At 35.6% G+C, this 18,773-nt stretch overlaps 2 protein-coding genes across 2 annotated transcripts in view; both read right to left on the bottom strand.

Annotated features, from left to right (window-relative positions):
* The window catches only part of LOC148957637 (DNA-directed RNA polymerase I subunit RPA1-like), a 33,706-nt gene extending 15,891 nt beyond the window's left edge, over positions 1-17,815 (bottom strand). Inside the window, exons 1-17 of the mRNA XM_089114842.1 lie at positions 17,357-17,815; positions 16,565-16,977; positions 8,829-9,064; positions 8,116-8,280; positions 7,681-7,827; positions 6,884-7,006; positions 6,521-6,618; positions 6,189-6,321; positions 5,741-5,824; positions 4,695-4,833; positions 4,112-4,226; positions 3,576-3,684; positions 3,040-3,120; positions 2,271-2,354; positions 1,460-1,552; positions 683-894; positions 135-251 (exon numbers count right to left, since the gene is read on the bottom strand). Coding sequence (XP_088970968.1) covers positions 135-251; positions 683-894; positions 1,460-1,552; positions 2,271-2,354; positions 3,040-3,120; positions 3,576-3,684; positions 4,112-4,226; positions 4,695-4,833; positions 5,741-5,824; positions 6,189-6,321; positions 6,521-6,618; positions 6,884-7,006; positions 7,681-7,827; positions 8,116-8,280; positions 8,829-9,064; positions 16,565-16,977; positions 17,357-17,703 — 2,696 coding nt within the window. The 5' untranslated portion in view covers positions 17,704-17,815. The remainder of the gene's footprint in view (positions 1-134; positions 252-682; positions 895-1,459; positions 1,553-2,270; positions 2,355-3,039; positions 3,121-3,575; positions 3,685-4,111; positions 4,227-4,694; positions 4,834-5,740; positions 5,825-6,188; positions 6,322-6,520; positions 6,619-6,883; positions 7,007-7,680; positions 7,828-8,115; positions 8,281-8,828; positions 9,065-16,564; positions 16,978-17,356) is intronic.
* LOC148957638 (uncharacterized) lies at positions 9,075-12,530 on the bottom strand. Its single transcript, XM_089114851.1, has 2 exons — positions 11,534-12,530; positions 9,075-10,878 (listed from the first exon to the last, which is right to left on the bottom strand). The coding sequence occupies exons 1-2, from the start codon at positions 11,544-11,546 to the stop codon at positions 10,448-10,450; spliced, it is 444 nt and encodes a 147-aa protein (XP_088970977.1). The 5' UTR covers positions 11,547-12,530; the 3' UTR covers positions 9,075-10,447.
* Positions 17,816-18,773: the final 958 nt, after the last annotated feature.

Here is an 18,773-nt window from a genome sequence, read left to right as displayed (position 1 = left end):
ACAAAGTAAAATATTATTTTTAGGTGATCTGTATCTCCGTTTAAAGCATTTACGTATTATCATAATACAATAAAATTTAAGATGTAAACAATGCTGGGAATTTGTTAATTGAAAAGCAATAAAGTGATACATACGAATTTATCTTATTTTGGTACATATCCGTTTGTTTCTTCATTGCTAAATCCAACTGCTTCAGGTCAATGCCCTGATTAGAGTATTGTGCTTTTTGCAATCGTTCTGTCAGCTCGTTTCTATAAAGAAACAAAATAAGGAAAGCTCTAAGCAAGAACCACCTTTTCAAAGGAATTAAAGTTCCATGAAAGGTCCAACGTTTCAAAGGAATATAAACTCTAAGCAAGGACAAACGTTCTGAAAAAGAAAGAAGTAATCATTCTTTTTTTATTGTACATTACGGCTCTAGAAGCAAATATACGGACAAATGACTCTGGTAACAGTAATTGTCCATTTACTTATCGAGCAAAAAACCAACATAGGAAAAATTCAAAAACTGTAAGCCCAAATGTCACTAGGTTAAAATTTTAAACTTTTGAGAAGAGTCACACAAATAAAAGACCCTCTCCCCTAGCAATACACAAACAATAGAATTCCGATTCAAACGTCTTGCAGAGTATGTAACGAAGAAGGTAAAAATCATTTGCAAGTTATCATAGAACCTATTCACCTTTCACAATTCTCTGGCAAACCAAGGGCAGAAGCAGCTGCTTCCTCTCCACAGCATCGGCTAGATTCGATCAGCTGCCATCTTTTTCTGTTTGCTTTTGGCGTTACAAGAATATCTTCTACACCCAGACTGAATCCCCGCAAACGTAAGTAGATAGTAAACAGCCTCGCAAGTGCCGAGAGAAGCTTGCCAGAGGTAACCCCACCATATACCTAGCAAAGGTACGAAAAACAAAAACAACAACGTTATTTCTAATAAGACCATTTTGTAAAGGTTCTTTCGTATAAGCCTGCTTCTCAAAAAATAAACATGAAAAACCCTTTCTCTGTTCAGCTCCATAGCCTCTAGATAGGAGCAGTCGGAGAGAAAAATCTGAAAATATACCTTCTCTGGACACAAATAAAAGTTGAGCTCCAACTTCAAAATTGCCTTGCCCTTTTGCTTACCTTTAATAAATTTTTCAAAAGCTTTTGAAACATACAAAACGGTAAGAAAGCAAAAAAGTTTCCTTTCTGTTAATCTCCTGAAACACTTTTTCTAGAAATTCAGGTACAAGGAGCAGGCATTATGGAGCGGTTACTGTCTTTTGAAAACAGGAGTACAAGAAAAACAGAGGTAGAAGAGGAAGTACAGTCTTATTTATCTTACATGGTTTTACGAGGCCATCTCCAGACAATGATCATGGTGAATATTTAGTTAAAAGCAGTCACGGTGTTCGAGTATGTTACTACGACTATATGTCTAGATTCAGGAAATAAAGACTTAAAACTCACTCACTTCATATACGCAGTGCACAAGACCAAATTGCGAAGAACCATATTGGTTCTTATCCAAAATCCCTGTCATAATTTCTCCTGACCTTATGATAACCTGAAGAAAAACGAAGAAAAAACGTTTTTTTCTTGCACTGGAAATCTTGAAGATTATTTTGTTGGAAAAAAAACTTTTCTAGCGATGACAGAAGACGACATCTGAGATGAAAATAGAAGGCATGGGATTCAGGCTATATTACTGATCCGTTAATCGCGCCACATGCATAAAGCAAGCTCATTTAAGATTTTCTCCATCCTGGGCGATAGAAATGAAAGTATCATTTGACGTGCCTTCTTTGTCTCGATGTATAAAGTATCTACAGATGCTGTCAGAGGGAATAACAACAAACTATGAGCTACACAATTATAAAGTTCGAGTAAGAAAATATGCTGAAGTGAAATATACCTCCCCTATTGAATGATATTATCATCACCCACTGACGGAGATTCTAGTAACTTATTATGCTGTAGCAGTTGATAAAACTTGGGAGATATTAGTGAGCATAAAGATATTCGAGATACGGTCCTAAATCATCGTCTTTTTGTCGTCTAGACCAACTTCCAGCTGGGTAGACAACATCGGAAAACCCTTGGTTAAAGCTTTAAAACTATCTGTATAAACAGTTTTTAAGCCCTAAATATAGTAAATCTATTCGAAATAAACAGACAAACGCTTTGGTTCTTTCAAAACTGATACTGAATACTGAAACATTTGATTCTCATGACGTCGGAAAGTTTGTAAAAAGTGGGCATTAAAAGAAAAAAACCGTACTCACAAATACTTCATTAAGAAAAGGATCTTTTATCACGTTTCGTAAAAGTGGCGAGGAAGCCTGCTTCTTGTGAGTTTTTGGCCAGTTCTAGAGACAACAAGAGATAAAAAAAGACAATGCTCATTGATTCTCACTATGAAAAATCCTTCAAAACAGTAACATAAAATGGTGAATTTATACCTCGACTTTAACGATTGACTTTTAAGGAAAAAGCGTAGTTGGGATGACACAAAACAACGCTCCAACATTAGCCCCTTATCATTCGTTCATCCAATCACGATGCATGTTATAAATTGCTCAATTGCTAGCAAGAACCAATTGCAGGGAATTTAGAGTAATTATGGTAACAGCATTTCCCCTTTTTAGATTATTTGCCGACAAATTCCTTTATGGAGCTACGGGTGCAGTATTTCGATAATGCACATTTGGCCAGTTCCATTCATATTACTTACAACATAACAGCACATATATGTTGCCTGTTGCCTGTTAAGAGGAAAAGGCTGTGATGAAATCGAAAATAAAACGTCTGAGATTATTTGCTATATTGAAAAGTTGAACTCGTTTTATGCATTAAGCTTCGTTAATCTAGCCATGTCAAAAGAAAGCTGATGCTAATTTGGAGGGTTATTCAATAATCACATAATGAATACTAGCATGTGTTGTTTCTGGCTTTAGTATCATTAGCTAAGTTGAAGGCCTTTTTTTATACACTGAGAAGTGAAGAGTAAAGTATGTTTAAAGGCTGTAAAGTGCTTTTAAGGTGAATACTCACGGTGTCATTAACCTTGGCTTTGCTATCTAGGTTCAGTCGGTTTTTATCTGGTATGATATTGACCAAAACGGTGGAGATAACCTGAGAGAACAGAATCGATTACATAAAAGGGCGAATTACAACCATACAATCAATGATCTAATGAAAGACAATCAACGAAATATAGCTGTTTACAAGATATTGGTTGATAAGTATGATGCTCTCAGTTGATGCTTAAATCACTCTTTGTTAGGCAGAATTGGTAAAAGCTAACCAAAAGGGCACAATGGCTGCAATGCCTTGTTTGAAACCTCTGTTGCCTAGAGTATGTGTAGACCTTTGCGTCTATGTGTTCACTGGTACTTTGAGTCACTGACAAACTTTCATAGGTTGCACTGATACGTTGGTAATAGGCGAAGGCTATGAGAAGCCTGGTACCTGGAGTTGTGAAAAATGCTCCTAGGTGCCAAGGAATGCGTCCAAATATCCTATAACTGATGTTCTATTTGTTTGTTTCGGATATGCAAAGCCATATGATTTGTACAAGTATCAAGTACCTGTTTTCCTGACCAAAGTCGCTCTGGCTTCAATATACATGGAGGCAAAACGACTAACTTCCCGGGCTTGTCAGTCAAAGCTCCAAACACAAGTTGGTGATAATCCTCTCTATCAGAAGGGAAGACAATAGTCGTGATATTAGGGAGTGCAAGTTTGACAATATTTCAGCAGAAAAACGATAACAAAACAAACTTATGTTACTTGTTGACATGAGAATGCCAAAGCCACTAAATTGAGTACAGCTTCGGCTGACTAGGTAATTGGCATGGGCAGCCCTTGATATGTAACTAGCTGCTAGAGCTTAATGATTTCATCAATAAAATCAAAAGATAGAAAATAAACAGCAGTAAAAGAAAAAGCTAGCAGCAAAGAAAACGTGAAAATGTATGCTCTTTTAAATTTTTTTCAAACATCTTTCTAAAAATTTTTTAGGTCATGCTGCTCTAACTTGAGATAAAAACTTTACAATTTAAGACACTCTTACAACAGTCTCACAATATGTGCCAAATATCAAGCAATAATATTACAAACATACTTATTGAATAAAACGCCTCGACTTGTCATTGATACTCCTGACACAACATGATCTTGAATAAGTCCACTTAAGGGCTTGCCATCCTTTGGACTTAGATACTGGAAATTGGTGCTCACTAAAAATAAGTTCGAATGCCTTCTACACCAAATCAGATGCAAAAAGAGTCAAAGCTTGGATACTGAATAATGGCAATTTCTGCATAAAAGCAGCTCCTTCAAAAAGAATTTACTACGACCAAAATACCCCCCCCCCACCTCAAGAAACATCCCTCTCTCAAGACAATATAGAAATTTTGCTGTTTAATATGAAACCACTTAATCGTAAATCTAAGATACCTAAAGGTAAGGGTTAAAGGAATTGTGAGTATCTCCAAAAACCCAAGTAAAAGCACGATTGCAATGTTAACAAGATGTTGAAACCTTTTTCGAGGAAAGAATAATGCTAAATTCATGGAATATGATAAATACTGCTATCATTAACAAGATAGAAAATAATAAGCCAATGAGATTTAGTGAAAAAAGCGGAGAGGAGTTGCAAAGGGCTAAAATAACCATTCAGTAAATAGAGAAGAGAGTGAGAGTACCAAGATTGTATGCCTCCGAGCGTCCTAGTTCGTTTTGTGGGAAATGTGCATTCATTTCATCGCCATCAAAGTCTGCGTTATATGCTTTACAATTGGCATAGTGCAAACGTATTGTTCGTTCATTTGGAAGGACTCTTGCCTAAGAATAAAATAACAAAAGTGACAGGAACACACTGCACTGATATCCAACAAAATTTGAGAAATCTATATAGCGAGCAACGGGCTGGAGAATTAGTCATGTTACTGTTCATTTTAGTACAGCTAGCGAGATAGGGTTGACACTAGAGCAATAACTGTCCAAGCTCATTGAATTACTTTTATGTTGCAAAGGATGTTTGAATATAAATAGTTCCCTTTGCGGACTCTACTCATTTTGATGCTTTTTCGTGATGCAATGACGAGTTTTGTGCACAATGAATGACTTCGAGTAAATATAACGAATTCCTTGATAGCAATTTATCAAAAGAGCAGTAAAATTCCGAGAGTTCATTTTTCGACAAAATACCTCGCTTTATGTCTGCTCTTAGTGATAGTTAATAATAAAAGCAACAAAACGACAGGCTTTTACTATAATTACTCTGACTTCTCAAGTTTAGCTTACAAGTAAAACTAAAGCTGCAGTGTATGAGATAAAGTAAATACTAAAATACAACACATAAGATAAGATAAGATAAGATAATATAATATGATAAAATATAATATAATAAAATATAACATAACATAACATAACATGACATGACATAACATGACATGATATGATAATAAATAATAAATAAAAATGCACTTAAAGAGCGCCAACATCTACATATATATATATTCTGAAGCGCTGAACAAATTAGTGTTAAAAAATCTTTGATTTACAGCAAGAAAAGCTAAAAGAAAATATTATTCATATATTAAAATAATTATCACATAAAAATGTTTATAATTTTGTTTTGAAAGTATAGACGCTCTAAATTGAGGTAAGGCAAAATGAAACAAACAGATACAAAACGGAACGACAATCGTCACATTTCTTATTTCTGGAAAGCAAAACCTTGCTCTACCTTATGTGCCATTATACTTGGGCGATGCAAAGTCGGTTGTCTGTTCAGTAACATAACGTCCCCAGTGACAAGATGCCTGTAAACCTAAACGAAAAGGAACTAAAATAGAAATAAACGAAAAAAATCCACCCGTTGAGAAATCTCGTTTTGCCCTTGTTCCTCAGCTTTCAGTAAGCAGGGTCAAATTCATAATATCATAACATGTTTCTATATTGAAATAAAAAATTATATATTATCTAAATGGCAGGCCATTTTCCTAGATATTCTGTGACATTTTAAGATATCTATCTAACCTTACTTCTTCCTGAAGACAATATGGTTAAAAATAAACTGGTACAATAAACGTCTGTGGCTTTAAAAGTATAAAACAGAGTAGAATTGCAGATAAAAAGAGCATACAATCTTGCTGTTTTCTCCTGTTAGCAATGCTTTGTAAAAAACCCAATACCTTTTTGCAGCCGAGCTGAGGCTTTTCATTTGTAACCGGAGTAAGCAGCCTTTTTGCGATAGCCTCCCTTTGGCTTTTGTTGGTAGCACTCAATATCACTTTTCTACCGTCTTCATGCTCAACCATCACGGCTCTATTTAAAGTTGGAAGATGAAGGAAAAATTAGCTCGATAAGACACGATACTAATTTCAATTGAGAAATAAAAAAAATACACAAGCAAGATAGTTAATATATGATAACTTGATGTGGTGTCGAAGAAACTATAAACTTTTCTTCGCTAACGTTGAAATGAGATCGCAATACAAAATAAGAGAAGACTAACAAATTTTACCCAGGATGGTTGTTAGGCCCATTGGTTACAGCTGTTCTGAGTTTCTGGCAATTCCAGGGCGTAACAGGTTGTGCATACGTCAGTTTTTTCGCAAAGATCTAACAGATGTAACAAAAATCAAGAAATTATTGAAGGAAATCTTAGTCCTCATCTAACGTATAATAACTTGAGGAATGTCGGACAGAAATATCTTTAGCACGAGTTGTGTCCACACTTAAGTGCTACTTCTAAAGTTTCAGCTGTTTTTAAAAATTTCAAAATCATATCATTAAAATATGAAAAATAAATCACACTGAATTTGGTGTGGTTAACATGACGTTATAACATTAAGCAAACTTAAAGGTCTTATAGGTTAGGATTTACCTCAGGAATTCCAATTTCGTCTGTGTTCAGGTAAGGGTCAGGTGAAATTACAGATCTTGCCGCAAAATTAACACGCTTTCCCATCATGTGTTTGCGAAAAAGTCCTTCCTTCTTTTCAAGCAGCTACATAACAAAACAAAGCAGAAATCAGTTAGACCATTGAAAAAAAAATCAAAGTGCTTTAAAACCACATTTTAAAGGAAAAGCTGAAAAGGATAATATTTTTAATATTTTTGTCAAAAATTTTGCCGTCTGTCTATATTTCACCTACATTCTGTTTTATACCTAAAAGTCAATTGCATATATCAAGACCAACGCCACTGATCATTAACTAGAGGGGCCACCAATGTAAAGAAAGTTTTTTCTTACTCCTTCTTGCCCCAATGGTGGCAAACATTTTGCTGATGCTGTTTTACTTGGATACTTTGGCTCAATGTATTTTTTGTAAAATAAAGGTTTATCAATATAAATAATTTAAACCGATGTTATTATATTTAGCGACAAACTGGGAAACCCATTGCCCCCTTGCCTACCCCCCCCCCCCCCCGTGGCGCGGGCCTTATGAAAAATTCTGATACAATCGCACGGGTCCTCTTCCTTGGGAACGCGACAGGAACGTAGGCTTGTTATCAACAAATGTCTGAAAACGAACGTGCATTTCCCATTCAAGTTCCTTTCTCCTAGTTGCATGATATCGTATGCTTTTGCTGAACCCATCCCTCACGTCTAAGACTGTGCATAATTTACAAGGGTTACCAAGGTAGAAAAGACAAAATGATTTCTAAGCTTTCGCGTACCTGCCGTATCCCAGGAACTTTGTCCATGGATAATTTGTCAAGGTCGCTATCCATATGGCAATTCACATCAATCTGCAACTTTATCCAAGCATTCTGAAGCCTCTCAGCTGGTGTCTTACCAGTTACTCCAATAGGGGCACTGTTTTTCTATTGAAATGAAAATACATATATTCTCAAATTAACATTTTATTTCGGACACCTCCAAACAAAAAAACATCTTATCGCAATTTTTCCCCATGTCAAAGCCTTTTACAAACCCAAAGACAAAACCCTCCTCCACCTAAAAACACAAAAAATGGTTGTTTACCGTCTATCATCCTTTCGTACCATCCATTATATCAAATCCACAGTGCTTTTTGAGAATCCAGTTTTCCATGCAGACACTATATCAATCAATGGGCAAATAATTCATTTCTGTAAATAGGTTAAACTCACCCTTCTTGTGGTCATCGTAATAGTTGTCTGCCCGTTATCCTCCGTGTCTTTGTCTTTCTTCTGCGTCTCTTCTAAACATTTGCAAACCAGTTTACAATCGATGAGAATTTTGTTCAGATTTGCTGTCTGTGGGTTTTCGAATCTCTTTTCGCCAAAACTAGATACCTATATAATTTTAAATAAATAACTTTCAAGTGTTGTATAACAAGGCTACACGAAGATTTTTATGGCTTTTAAATAATTATACTTAAGGTCTTCTGCTGAATGGTCAACATTTTAATTCAAAAGTTTCTAAAGTATTTGCGTCAACCTAATTCTACACTGCTCATGAATCAACGAGTCGGCATAATGCGAAAATTTGCAATCAGGTTTATTTTACTGTGATTAAAAAAACGAAGCAATTAAACGAGGGAATTCCATAGGACTTTACCATCATTGAAATGGGCTTTTGGTACTTACAAGAAGCGAGACCACTAAAGAACGAAACCAGTGCTATTCCTTAAGCACTTTCACACTTTTTATTCCTGCGCTTATTGTGCTTACTGAACAAACCATTCAATGCAAATGACGACATCACAGTTTGTCTTTAACGCGACACCCAAAGGCGGTTTTGGTGTTCCTTATTCCTGCAAATACTTTCTTGAAAAAAAGCCTTTTTACCTTATCTTCAATGTGGATCGAAAAAATAGATTTGACATCCTTTCGATACATACCGGTCTGAACCTTGATGGCGGAACAGCAACCAAATCAATAAAAAACATGTCCACCGAATTAAGGTCTGCGCTTTCTGTTGTTAGGGTGCTGCCAAAAATAGCTTTAAGAAGATCCTTGCTTTTCTGGAAGACTTTTCGAAGATGGTCTCTGACCTCAATTGGGTTTACAAAAGTTTGATTGGCTTGCTTTCCATTCTCCACTTCTTCACCATCTAACTCCTTTTCTTCTTGTGGATCTTCAAGAATAGAATTACTTTAATTAGCACCCTGGACATTAATCATTGATCTAATGGATCTAGCTACCTGGTTTAGTTCTGGTAAATAAATAATCATATGATTCAGTTCTAACAGAAGCACTAGTTTAGTTGGTCCAGCTAGTTCCAGCACCATCCACTTACTTACGGCGTTCCACAAGGAAGATATCTCGCCCCTTTGCTGTCCTTTTAGTGTAACAAAGAAAAACGGTAAGTTTACCAGCCTGGATAGAGAAGATGCAGTGCCTTGGAAATCTTGAAACAAAAGAATTGCAACTAACGTCCTTATAAAAGAATTTCAACTAGAAAGTTGGTAGTTTTGTCGATAATAATTTCCTTGTTGTGACAGCAGGTTCTTGCAAGCCAAATAATTGCGTTGTTTAAGGCAGATAAAAATTGAAGATTCACTCCTTAAGAAATTCCTCTACAGACAATTCCTTTGTCTTCTTGATGTAATACTATATATTGTTTCTTTTAGGTTTCTTGTTTAGCATTTATCTTGCATTAATTAGTAAAGCATGTTATATTTAATTGTATTTGAATTTTGTCTTTTTTGGATTGTATGTAGTGGAAGTATAAAATTATATGAAACTGAACTGAAGGTAATTTTTGTAACCAAAGAAGCACGATGAATACAAAGGGCGCCTTGCACAACATGAAGAGCAACTGAGTTACTCTAACAAATTAAGAATGAAATTATGCATTTACATACCGAATAAAGATACGAATACGATTTGCTAGCTGTCTAGTAAGGGGAAGGTATGCGTGGAGTTGAAGATCACTGTGCAGTATGATTTATCTATTAGTTATTTGTGATGGTAAAACATCTCGGAATACCATTTGAGAAAAACACTGACAAAGGACTTAGTATTGTTATCAATAGACAATTATATAGACATTTGAATTTGTAAGCAGGATGCAGAAACCTTCAGTTAAGAGATCAGGAAATGACAACGTCTGTGATTTCTGAGATTCCATTGACATTTATGGGCATGTTTGCTTAGGACAACTACAACTTCCTTGGTAAAAGTTAGGCAAGTGACAGTACATGAGTGACAGCTATATTAGTCCATATCGTGAAGCTGGATAAAGTATGTTTAAGTATGTTTATAAAATTGGTTGGCTGGATAAAGTATGTTTATAAAGACCGTGTTCATACAAGCAATTGACAGTACAGGCCGAGAAGATACAAGAAAAAAAGTTCATGGTATTTATACTTTTATTATTACAGTTCACATATATATTTGATAAAGGTCAACATACATTTCAGAATAAGCTATGCTAATGCACATTGAGAATACTACATCCAATTAACTACGCAGAGTAGATTACTGTGAGTCGAAATCTCGTGTCGTGGATGATACCTCATCCAACATAATTGCCACTTTGGAATGAGCTCAACTGTCTCGAAACTATCCACATGACTTTAAAACTAACCATCTTGCCCTTAACACAAAGCATATTTGGCCCCTTATTTGTTTCTTCTGCGTCTCCAAACTGTAGGTTACGCACAAATTTTCCACCATGGATGCATTTTTGGTCCCAGTTTCTTACTAGCCTGTCAAAGGAATCAAGATCTGCAAGTTGTTTCCATTCCGTGATAGCAGCTTGGCATCCTGTGTTGATCACACCGACCATGCGTTTTCCGCTGAGACAAGCCGCGATGTTGCAGCCATCACCTGAAGAAAACTCTTTGAGGCTAACTAAATGACCAACATTGCTTGGCCAGGAGCAGTATTTCTTCTCCTTACCCGAAACGCCAGAAACACATCCAATGATGAGGAGAAAAACAACGCCTGCAAAACGATTTGATAACAAGTTAAATTAAGTTTAGAGATAATCATAAAGATTTCTACAAAATGCATATCCCAAATTTCATTAATAAACCTGAATTGTGGTCCTGACCCGGAGATTTGAATGTTTCGTGGAACCTTTGCAAAAGAACTTTCTTGACTGCTAATTTTGATACTTAGATTTCAAAGTCTTTGGGAATAAGGCAAGCTACTTAGGGGTCCATGTGGCCTTCACAATTCATGTAACAAACAAAATTTTCAACCCATTTTAGTACTTATGGAAGGCCTCAAGATCATTATATTAAACTCCCAGACTATATTAAAGCAAATTTGAAGAGGTCCAGTTTCCGTCAAAATTTGTGTACCATGAATTCTCCCAGATAATCTTTACATGGGTGTCGGACTTCTTTATTTGAATGAAATTTGGATTAAAGTATGGTAAGTTCGTATGAATGAATATCAGCAAGTTGTCAAACAAGAAAACTGACATTTGATTCTTGAAGTTTTCAATTTTCGGTCACCAGACTATTCTATTCAAATACATAATCAAGTTAACATCTAGTGCAGTTCAAAGGGTACAAAAAATGGAAAAAAAGTTAATTCTAATAATTACTTCCCTATTTCAAGATTTGGTGTTGAACAAAAAAGCAAAGAATACCTGCAAATTTCATTTCTCTTTTTATCCTTTGGTAGTGTAGGCAGCGCTGAATTGTGGTTAATTTTCTGCAGAGACAGTCTTCAGGTAACCTGGATGCCGCGATTGGGTTGATAGTTTGTGATGCTTTTTCGCAGGCCACTAGTTACTATTTATGGCATTCAAAAGCAAGAAAATGCAACAAAAATTCTTTTGTCCGTGTAAAAGAAAGACCAATGTGCGAAATACGACACAGACAAAAGGATCTGTCATGATTAAAAAATTCCTTACCCTCTGCATCAGTTGGCAAGCAACTGTTTGTATCACGGGAAAATATTTTAGATATTTGAATTAACTTTAACTGGAGATAATACACTATTTGATCTGTTGCTTTTTAAAGCCTAATTGTTAAAATAATACAAAACACACCAATAAAATGAAGACAACACACACAGCAGTGCTCTCATACAAGATTACCAACGCTGATATTTGATATGTTTTAAAAATCCCTTTTTGAAAAGCAGGACCATCCATGTCTTTCAGAGTTGAATGTTTTGGATGATGAACGATTGTTATGCATGCATTGTAAACCCATTTATTGATATGTTTGCGAATCTTGTTCATATGTTAAAGATTAGCAAAACATGCCCCCCAAAAGAGGTGATCATGGATAGCCGATCATGGGGCTACACCCTTTTATATATATAATGCAAACAATATCAGCACTCATTGTTTCTTAAGACTTTCTCAAATTTGATATCATTAATTTACCATATGCAGTCTTGAATATAGATTTCCATGCTTGAAAAATGTTTTATTTTATATCTTAGCATTACAATTCAAATTTATAAGCGTGGAGTCAAATTATAAATTAAATTGATTTAATACTGTCTCGTACAGATGAAGAGAAATTTGGAACACTATCCAAAATGAAACTAAATGCAATATATGTGGCAATGTTCAAAAGCAATATAGTATATTAGTAGTGGGTTCGTCGATAAATTCTAATTTAGTAAGCTAATCATTTTTCTTGCTGTGTTGTTAGTTTAATTAAGATAACCCACACACAAGGAAACCAGCTTTTAAAGGGGCGCGTGAACATCGATCTCGACATTTTGATAAGATCTTGATAAGAGGGCTTTAATGGAAAGTTTAGGGATAATGGCCATTCTCCTTGCTCTCGAAACGACCAATAAGTGGCACAGAGCTCTGAGAGTCAAAATATTTTACGAAGTAAAGGCCAGTACATTTTAATTCTGCGCTTTGCCACAAAGATAAAACGTTAATAGTAATCAAACATGAGATATCTTCAACTACAAATCCTTCCTTTCTAGCCACTTCGAAAACTGAAAAGGCTTGAGTTTTTTAGTCAATGAAATTGTGCGTGTTGTACGTCGAAACTGTGCGTGTTGTGCGTGGTGTATTTGTTACAACGTTTCGAGCTTAACTTTTCATCAGGTAAATAAAGAATAGAAGAAAACAACAGTTAAGAAGAGAATAGAACAGTAGAATCGAAGGATATATGGAACGTAGTAGGAATACGACGTAGAACGTAAGACGAGTTGGAAATATGTCAAGGGTGTGTATAGATAAGATGAGATGAAAATAAATAATAGCTAGATTAGGAAATAAGCGAAAATTGTTTATTAAGACCATTAGGAATAAGACATATTACAGTTTGAGAATGGTTGCTACAAAGGCAGGGGCTGATAGATGCAGGGCTTGAAAAATATTTTCTTTCTGGCAGCAAAATAAAAAATTCAGGATTTCCTGCAAAGCTTTGATAAAGTTTCCAGCCACTTAAGGTGATTTTTTAAGTTGTTTAAACATTTGTTCTAAAAATAAACTGTCATACTAAAAAAGAACTAATTGTTGGTCCCCGATTTTTGATCATAGCTATTCAAACAGCGACCATTTCGTTTATACTGTATTAGGTGATCAAGGAAAACTTGATCAAGAATTATACTCATATAGTTTGTTTTTAAGGTTAATAATAGTAGATCTGAAAATCTATAATTACTTTGATTTAATTTCATATCAGTACTAGCGAACTAGATACTATTGAAGTATCGATGAATCCTACATCTTGCTCAGGGCATCATCAAAGCTAGTAGTTCATACAACATGTAAGAACACTTTTTTATTTTCAATGGTTTAAATAGCCCAAAACGCTTATATTCTATTAAGCCAGCGACGGACAAATGTATGCGAATGCCAGTAGAAAAGTATGAATAATAATGGACACATCCACACAGGTTTTGGGGCATTTTCACCCTCAATACAATTGATGTAACAAGAATGTCGGTGTTTAAGTGCAGGCCTGGCCGTTTGTATTTTTATAGGTGAGCTGTCAATCGTTCCCCTCATTTGCTGAGGCGAGCTAAATCAGTAACACATAGAATGTACTTTAAAGACAATCGACAGATGACTTAAGCCCCTTTAGTATCTGTCGGTTGCCTTTAATAGCCTCAGTCAGGAGTATGCTGTTTTACTTCTTTCAATTTGTATATGCTTTAACCGTGACTTAGGCTCCCCCTTTACTTGAAGTATTTAAAAGAACAGACTCTTTCAGTTTCATGTACTGGTACAACACAAAAACAACAATTCTCTTGCCAAAAAATATTTTTGTTGTACAGAATTTGAAAATGGCTTTGAAAAACAAATTTTGAAACAAACTTAAGTTATACGTCTAGCACTCTTCAGAGTATAAAATGTCAAAACATAGATGGAAAACTCTAGGCTAAAATACCCAGTTTTGAATCGAAATAGGCCAATCAAAAACGCGAACACATTATTGTTGAGGTTGTCCAATCAGTACCTCTTTCCTATTGAAAATATTACCAACGGAGTCCTAAGGTGAAAACGAACTCCTTCTGTCTACACAAAAGCGTTCTGTCATGTTTATATAGTAGGTAGCTAGATTGAACGATGATCAGACTTTGCCAATAATGCGAAACATGTCGCCGTTATAGTTTTCACCCAATCTGGGTTTTTCAGTAAATGCTGCTGGCTAGTGGAATTCCATGTTTTGGTTGTCGTTTTTGATCTGCAAGACAGAGTACCCTGTTCTCTTTGAGGGATAGTTTTATTTCTATTGGTGGAAGGGACCTGCTGTTTTAGTATATACCCCAATCTACAATTCCTACCAATTTCTTCGACTTTCCTTCCAAAAATATGCCTGTTTTCTTAAGATTGAAAGGTTCTAATCGCTACAAACGTACCTTGCGCTTAACTATCCTTTTCCAAATAGATCAAAGTTCATGCCTATCATAACAAAAACCACCCAACAAGCAAAAAGTTAATTGCAAAAGATGCAATGCCTGGAGAAGTCGCTGTTACAAAAATAACCCAATCAACCCTTGTAAGTTTTCAGGGTTCTCTGAATAGGAAAAGGGCAAATGAATGAAAATTTTGGGGGAGCAATTCTCTCTTCATGTTCTGTTTAGGAGAGCAATTCATAGCTCGCCTCAAATTGCGAGGGGAGCGTGGAGGAGAGCGCGAGCTATCGCTCGCCTCAAACCGCCAGGCCTGAAGTGTTTTTACTTATCTAGAATGGCTAATGTAAAAAAGAGAAATGAACTATGCTTTAGCTTGCTTGAATTAAATTAGAAGCAGTAAATCATGCCCAAAATGCCAGAAATCTGAATCACAAGAAATCACAAGAAAACAGTGTTCCATAGAAAGAGAGTAACATAAATTTAATGTTTATCTTTAAATCAAGCAATGGAGATTTCACACTAAAAATTTCCTGGCAAACAGCAACAATTTCCTGCAATGAATTTGTGCTAAAAATTTCTTGGTAGCATCGCCACGAAACATTTCCCAGCCCTGGGTAGATGGAAACTATTTTCAAAATGGGTATTAACCAATTGTATTTACATAACTTGGTTGGATCCCAATATATATGATCAAAAGCAATGATTATCCATTCAATGTGAGAAGCACAAGGTCTTGGAAGCCATCTTAGAGCACTGTTGTTTATTCTGCTATGGCTACAAGTCGTTGTCAAGTCAGTTTTCTTAAGGGACCTTTAGTTACTAAACTTGGTTGAAATATACATTTCATTACATTATCATCATGGGAAATATTTTTCACTTGTAATAATATCAATAGTAACAATAATATTTTATGTTTATACAGGTTAATTTGTTCAATAAGGAAATTACTGTTATCAACCAAAGACCTGTAACAACCAATGACTTTTGTGAGCAAAAATTTTCACATTCACTTTTGTAACATAAAGGAGAAAGTTCTTACAAGGATTCATTGAATGGTCTAAATACACAGTCCTTGCTTTCAGTAGCAGCATGGGAAATTTTTTTTTATAAATCAATAACTAGTCCAACAGATTGTATGAATGACCAACCTACAACCAGAATCTGTACAAGTGGGACTTGCAGACAAAAAAGTTTATGCTCCAAATTTCTGCAGCCACTTTCTGAATCAATCATTCTTATTTACTAATTCATAATCAGGCCAGAATGATGAAAGAAATCATTACTTTAATAGCACAATTTTATCTTTATTTGCTTGGCTATTCTCTATTCCTTTCATTTATCACCCTACCTTTATTCTCTGATCACTTAGATTTATCACCTTTTCCGTACACATTATATAAATACATTGTAAACTTACTCTTGCATAGTGGGCTGAAGAAAGCACGCTCCTATGAAGGGCATACAAGCCTTATTTCCTTATGATGTCTTTATTTGATGGCATTCACAGAGCTGCCTGAAAGCCCAAACCATCCATAGGTAAAAACTGGATCACTTTATTTCCTTTCTTTTGAACTCATTTTATTCATATCTGACCATAAGTTGTTTTGCTTGCAGGAAATTCTCCTGCATTACGCTCACAGGGGAGAAATATTTTTAACGAGCCCTGCCTACAACTACAAATTTTTATTATCCACACTGAAAATTATCATTACAATAATTGCACATTTGCAAATCAATGAAATGACAAATGTTATGAAAATAAAGTTGAGTTTTTTATGAAAGATTGTTTATTCAAAATCAAAAAAGAATTACTTTTCAAACATTATCATAAACTTACCATTTTCTTTGTTTTCATCAACATTTTCTGTCTCTGTGATGTTGCTTTCAGTTTTCAAAGTGTGTTGTCTCTTAGCTGCCTTTGCAGAAAGTGGTTTCATGTACAACCTTGAATTGTATTGTGATTTGAAAACTCTTGCCTGGGCTGTACACCTAGGGCACTTCTTGGTCTTAGTAGTTCCAAGAAATTCTTTTACCAGCAACTGTCTATATTTTGTTGTGTTTTTTGAGGTCTTTTCAGGACAATCCTGGATGCTTGCAGAAACTGTATTAAGAAAAGAATCAATTCTCTCAACGACACTGTCTTCTTTGTCGTTATAGTTTAGATGATCACTTTCGGAAAGACCTGCATTGAAGATCTCTTCAAGATCCAAAATAAGTCCTGGCTGGCCCTTTTCAATGACAAACAGCTGCCTGAAAAGTAAAGGCATATGTGTGATTTCTTTACTATAAAAATAAGATTTTTGCCATTAGCATTAGGTAAACATAAGCCCATTTGCAAGTTAAAATGGGGTTTGCAAGTCATTGTATGTATAACTTCTATTTATGACAAATTCACAAGCCAAGTCATGAATAATCTTGTTCTTTAAAGGCTTAAGACATCTAACAATCAATTATTGGCCAATCAATAATCATGGTAATTGCCCTTTACTTTGTTGTGCTAAATTAAAGATATGATGTTTTATGATGGAAAATGCCACAGTAAGCAACAGAAAAACACCGAGTTCCTTGCGAAAGATATGTCACAAACTGAAAGCTCTCTTTTAATTGAAAAGTTAAAAATCATACTCACTTTAAAAGTAAATGCTCTTTTGACCTTGATATCAACAAGCTGTGACAGTTGTAACAGGACAGATTGACAAATTGCAACAGAATCCGAAAGAATATTGGATGATATACTGGTAATGGAAGTTCAATATGGCCTAAGTGTCCTGGACAGAAAACATAATTCAAGCCGCAGGAGCCACAAATATCAGTTTTGTCCGTAGGTCCAAGAGTCCTATCGTAGAGGCCTCCTGGATTTGGGTGAAGCAACTCATCGAACGTTTCTGGATTTGTGATCTGTCTCACGCTTTGCTTTTTAATGTCTTCAGTCGAGAAAGTTTGGAAAGACACACCATGCATGCGTGTGGAAAACATTTCCACTTTTCTGTGTTTAAAATCTTAAAGCTTTACTTCCCTCACATTATGTAGCAAATTCTAAGATGTTGATAGACATCACATTGCACGTTTTCCTCATTGGCCTCTTGCAGTGGCCTCTTCTTTAGGGAACACGAAAGCGAGGCAAATTGATAAGGCTTTGTGTCAAATGGATTTAACCACATGTCTATAAAAGTCTTTTTTTATAGATCAGTGGATTTTATAATTAATTATTTAATTATAAAAATTAATTAAACCACAAAAGCAACCATCTGTTTCCTTTGGAATTTTTGAAAAACTTTTTAGTACCCACGCCACGGAGAGGGGAGTCGGAGGGGCCATAGCCCCCCACTTTTTGGTAAGCTAAGATATTTCCAAAGAGGCCCTGTTTTGAAGCCATAGATTCAAGCTCGAATTATAGAACTTAGCCCCTCCACCGTGAGATTCGTTGCGTGGGCCCTGCTTTTAACTACAAAACGAAAGGGGTCACACCTCTTTTGATGGTTACAAGCAAATGCAGGGTTTAGCAGGGACAGATTCTAAAGGCAAGGTTAATGGGTTAGAGGAGGGAGGGTTTAAGATAAGGGTCGGACTCCGGTTTGACACCCTTTGGGTGCCTAGACAAGTTGGAAGCACCAATTTTCACAATAACTGTTTTAACTAAAAAATAAAAGAAAATAAGAAAATAAACATACTAAATGTTGACGTCGTTTGATTACTACTGACTACCATAAAGATATTTTTGGGGGAATCAAAGCAAATTGACACAAGAAGGTTGGGGGAATGTTGCACCCTCACACCCTCGGTAGGTCCGTCCCTGGGGTTTAGATTTAAATGAGATACCAAGTTAGAACTACAAAAATAAATCTGGTTATTGGGAAAACCAAAGACGTAGAAACCGGGGAGACAGTGGGCATGTGCCCTCATACTTTTGAGAAATAAGAGGCAACGTGTATATTTGCATGCAGCTCACGGAGGTGACTTTCCCACATTTACTTCCCTTTTTGAAATGCTTCCTGTGTCTATGACAGAAAATAATTGCGCTTTAAAACAGGATTATAAAATCTTAC

The sequence above is a fragment of the Rhopilema esculentum genome, chromosome 21 (genome assembly GCF_057945365.1).
Source record: "Rhopilema esculentum isolate cy_ngs chromosome 21, ASM5794536v1, whole genome shotgun sequence".
In the NCBI taxonomy this organism is placed as follows: Eukaryota; Metazoa; Cnidaria; class Scyphozoa; order Rhizostomeae; family Rhizostomatidae; genus Rhopilema; species Rhopilema esculentum.
Note: the sequence above shows the minus strand (reverse complement) of the source record. Positions and strands in the feature narration are given on the sequence as shown.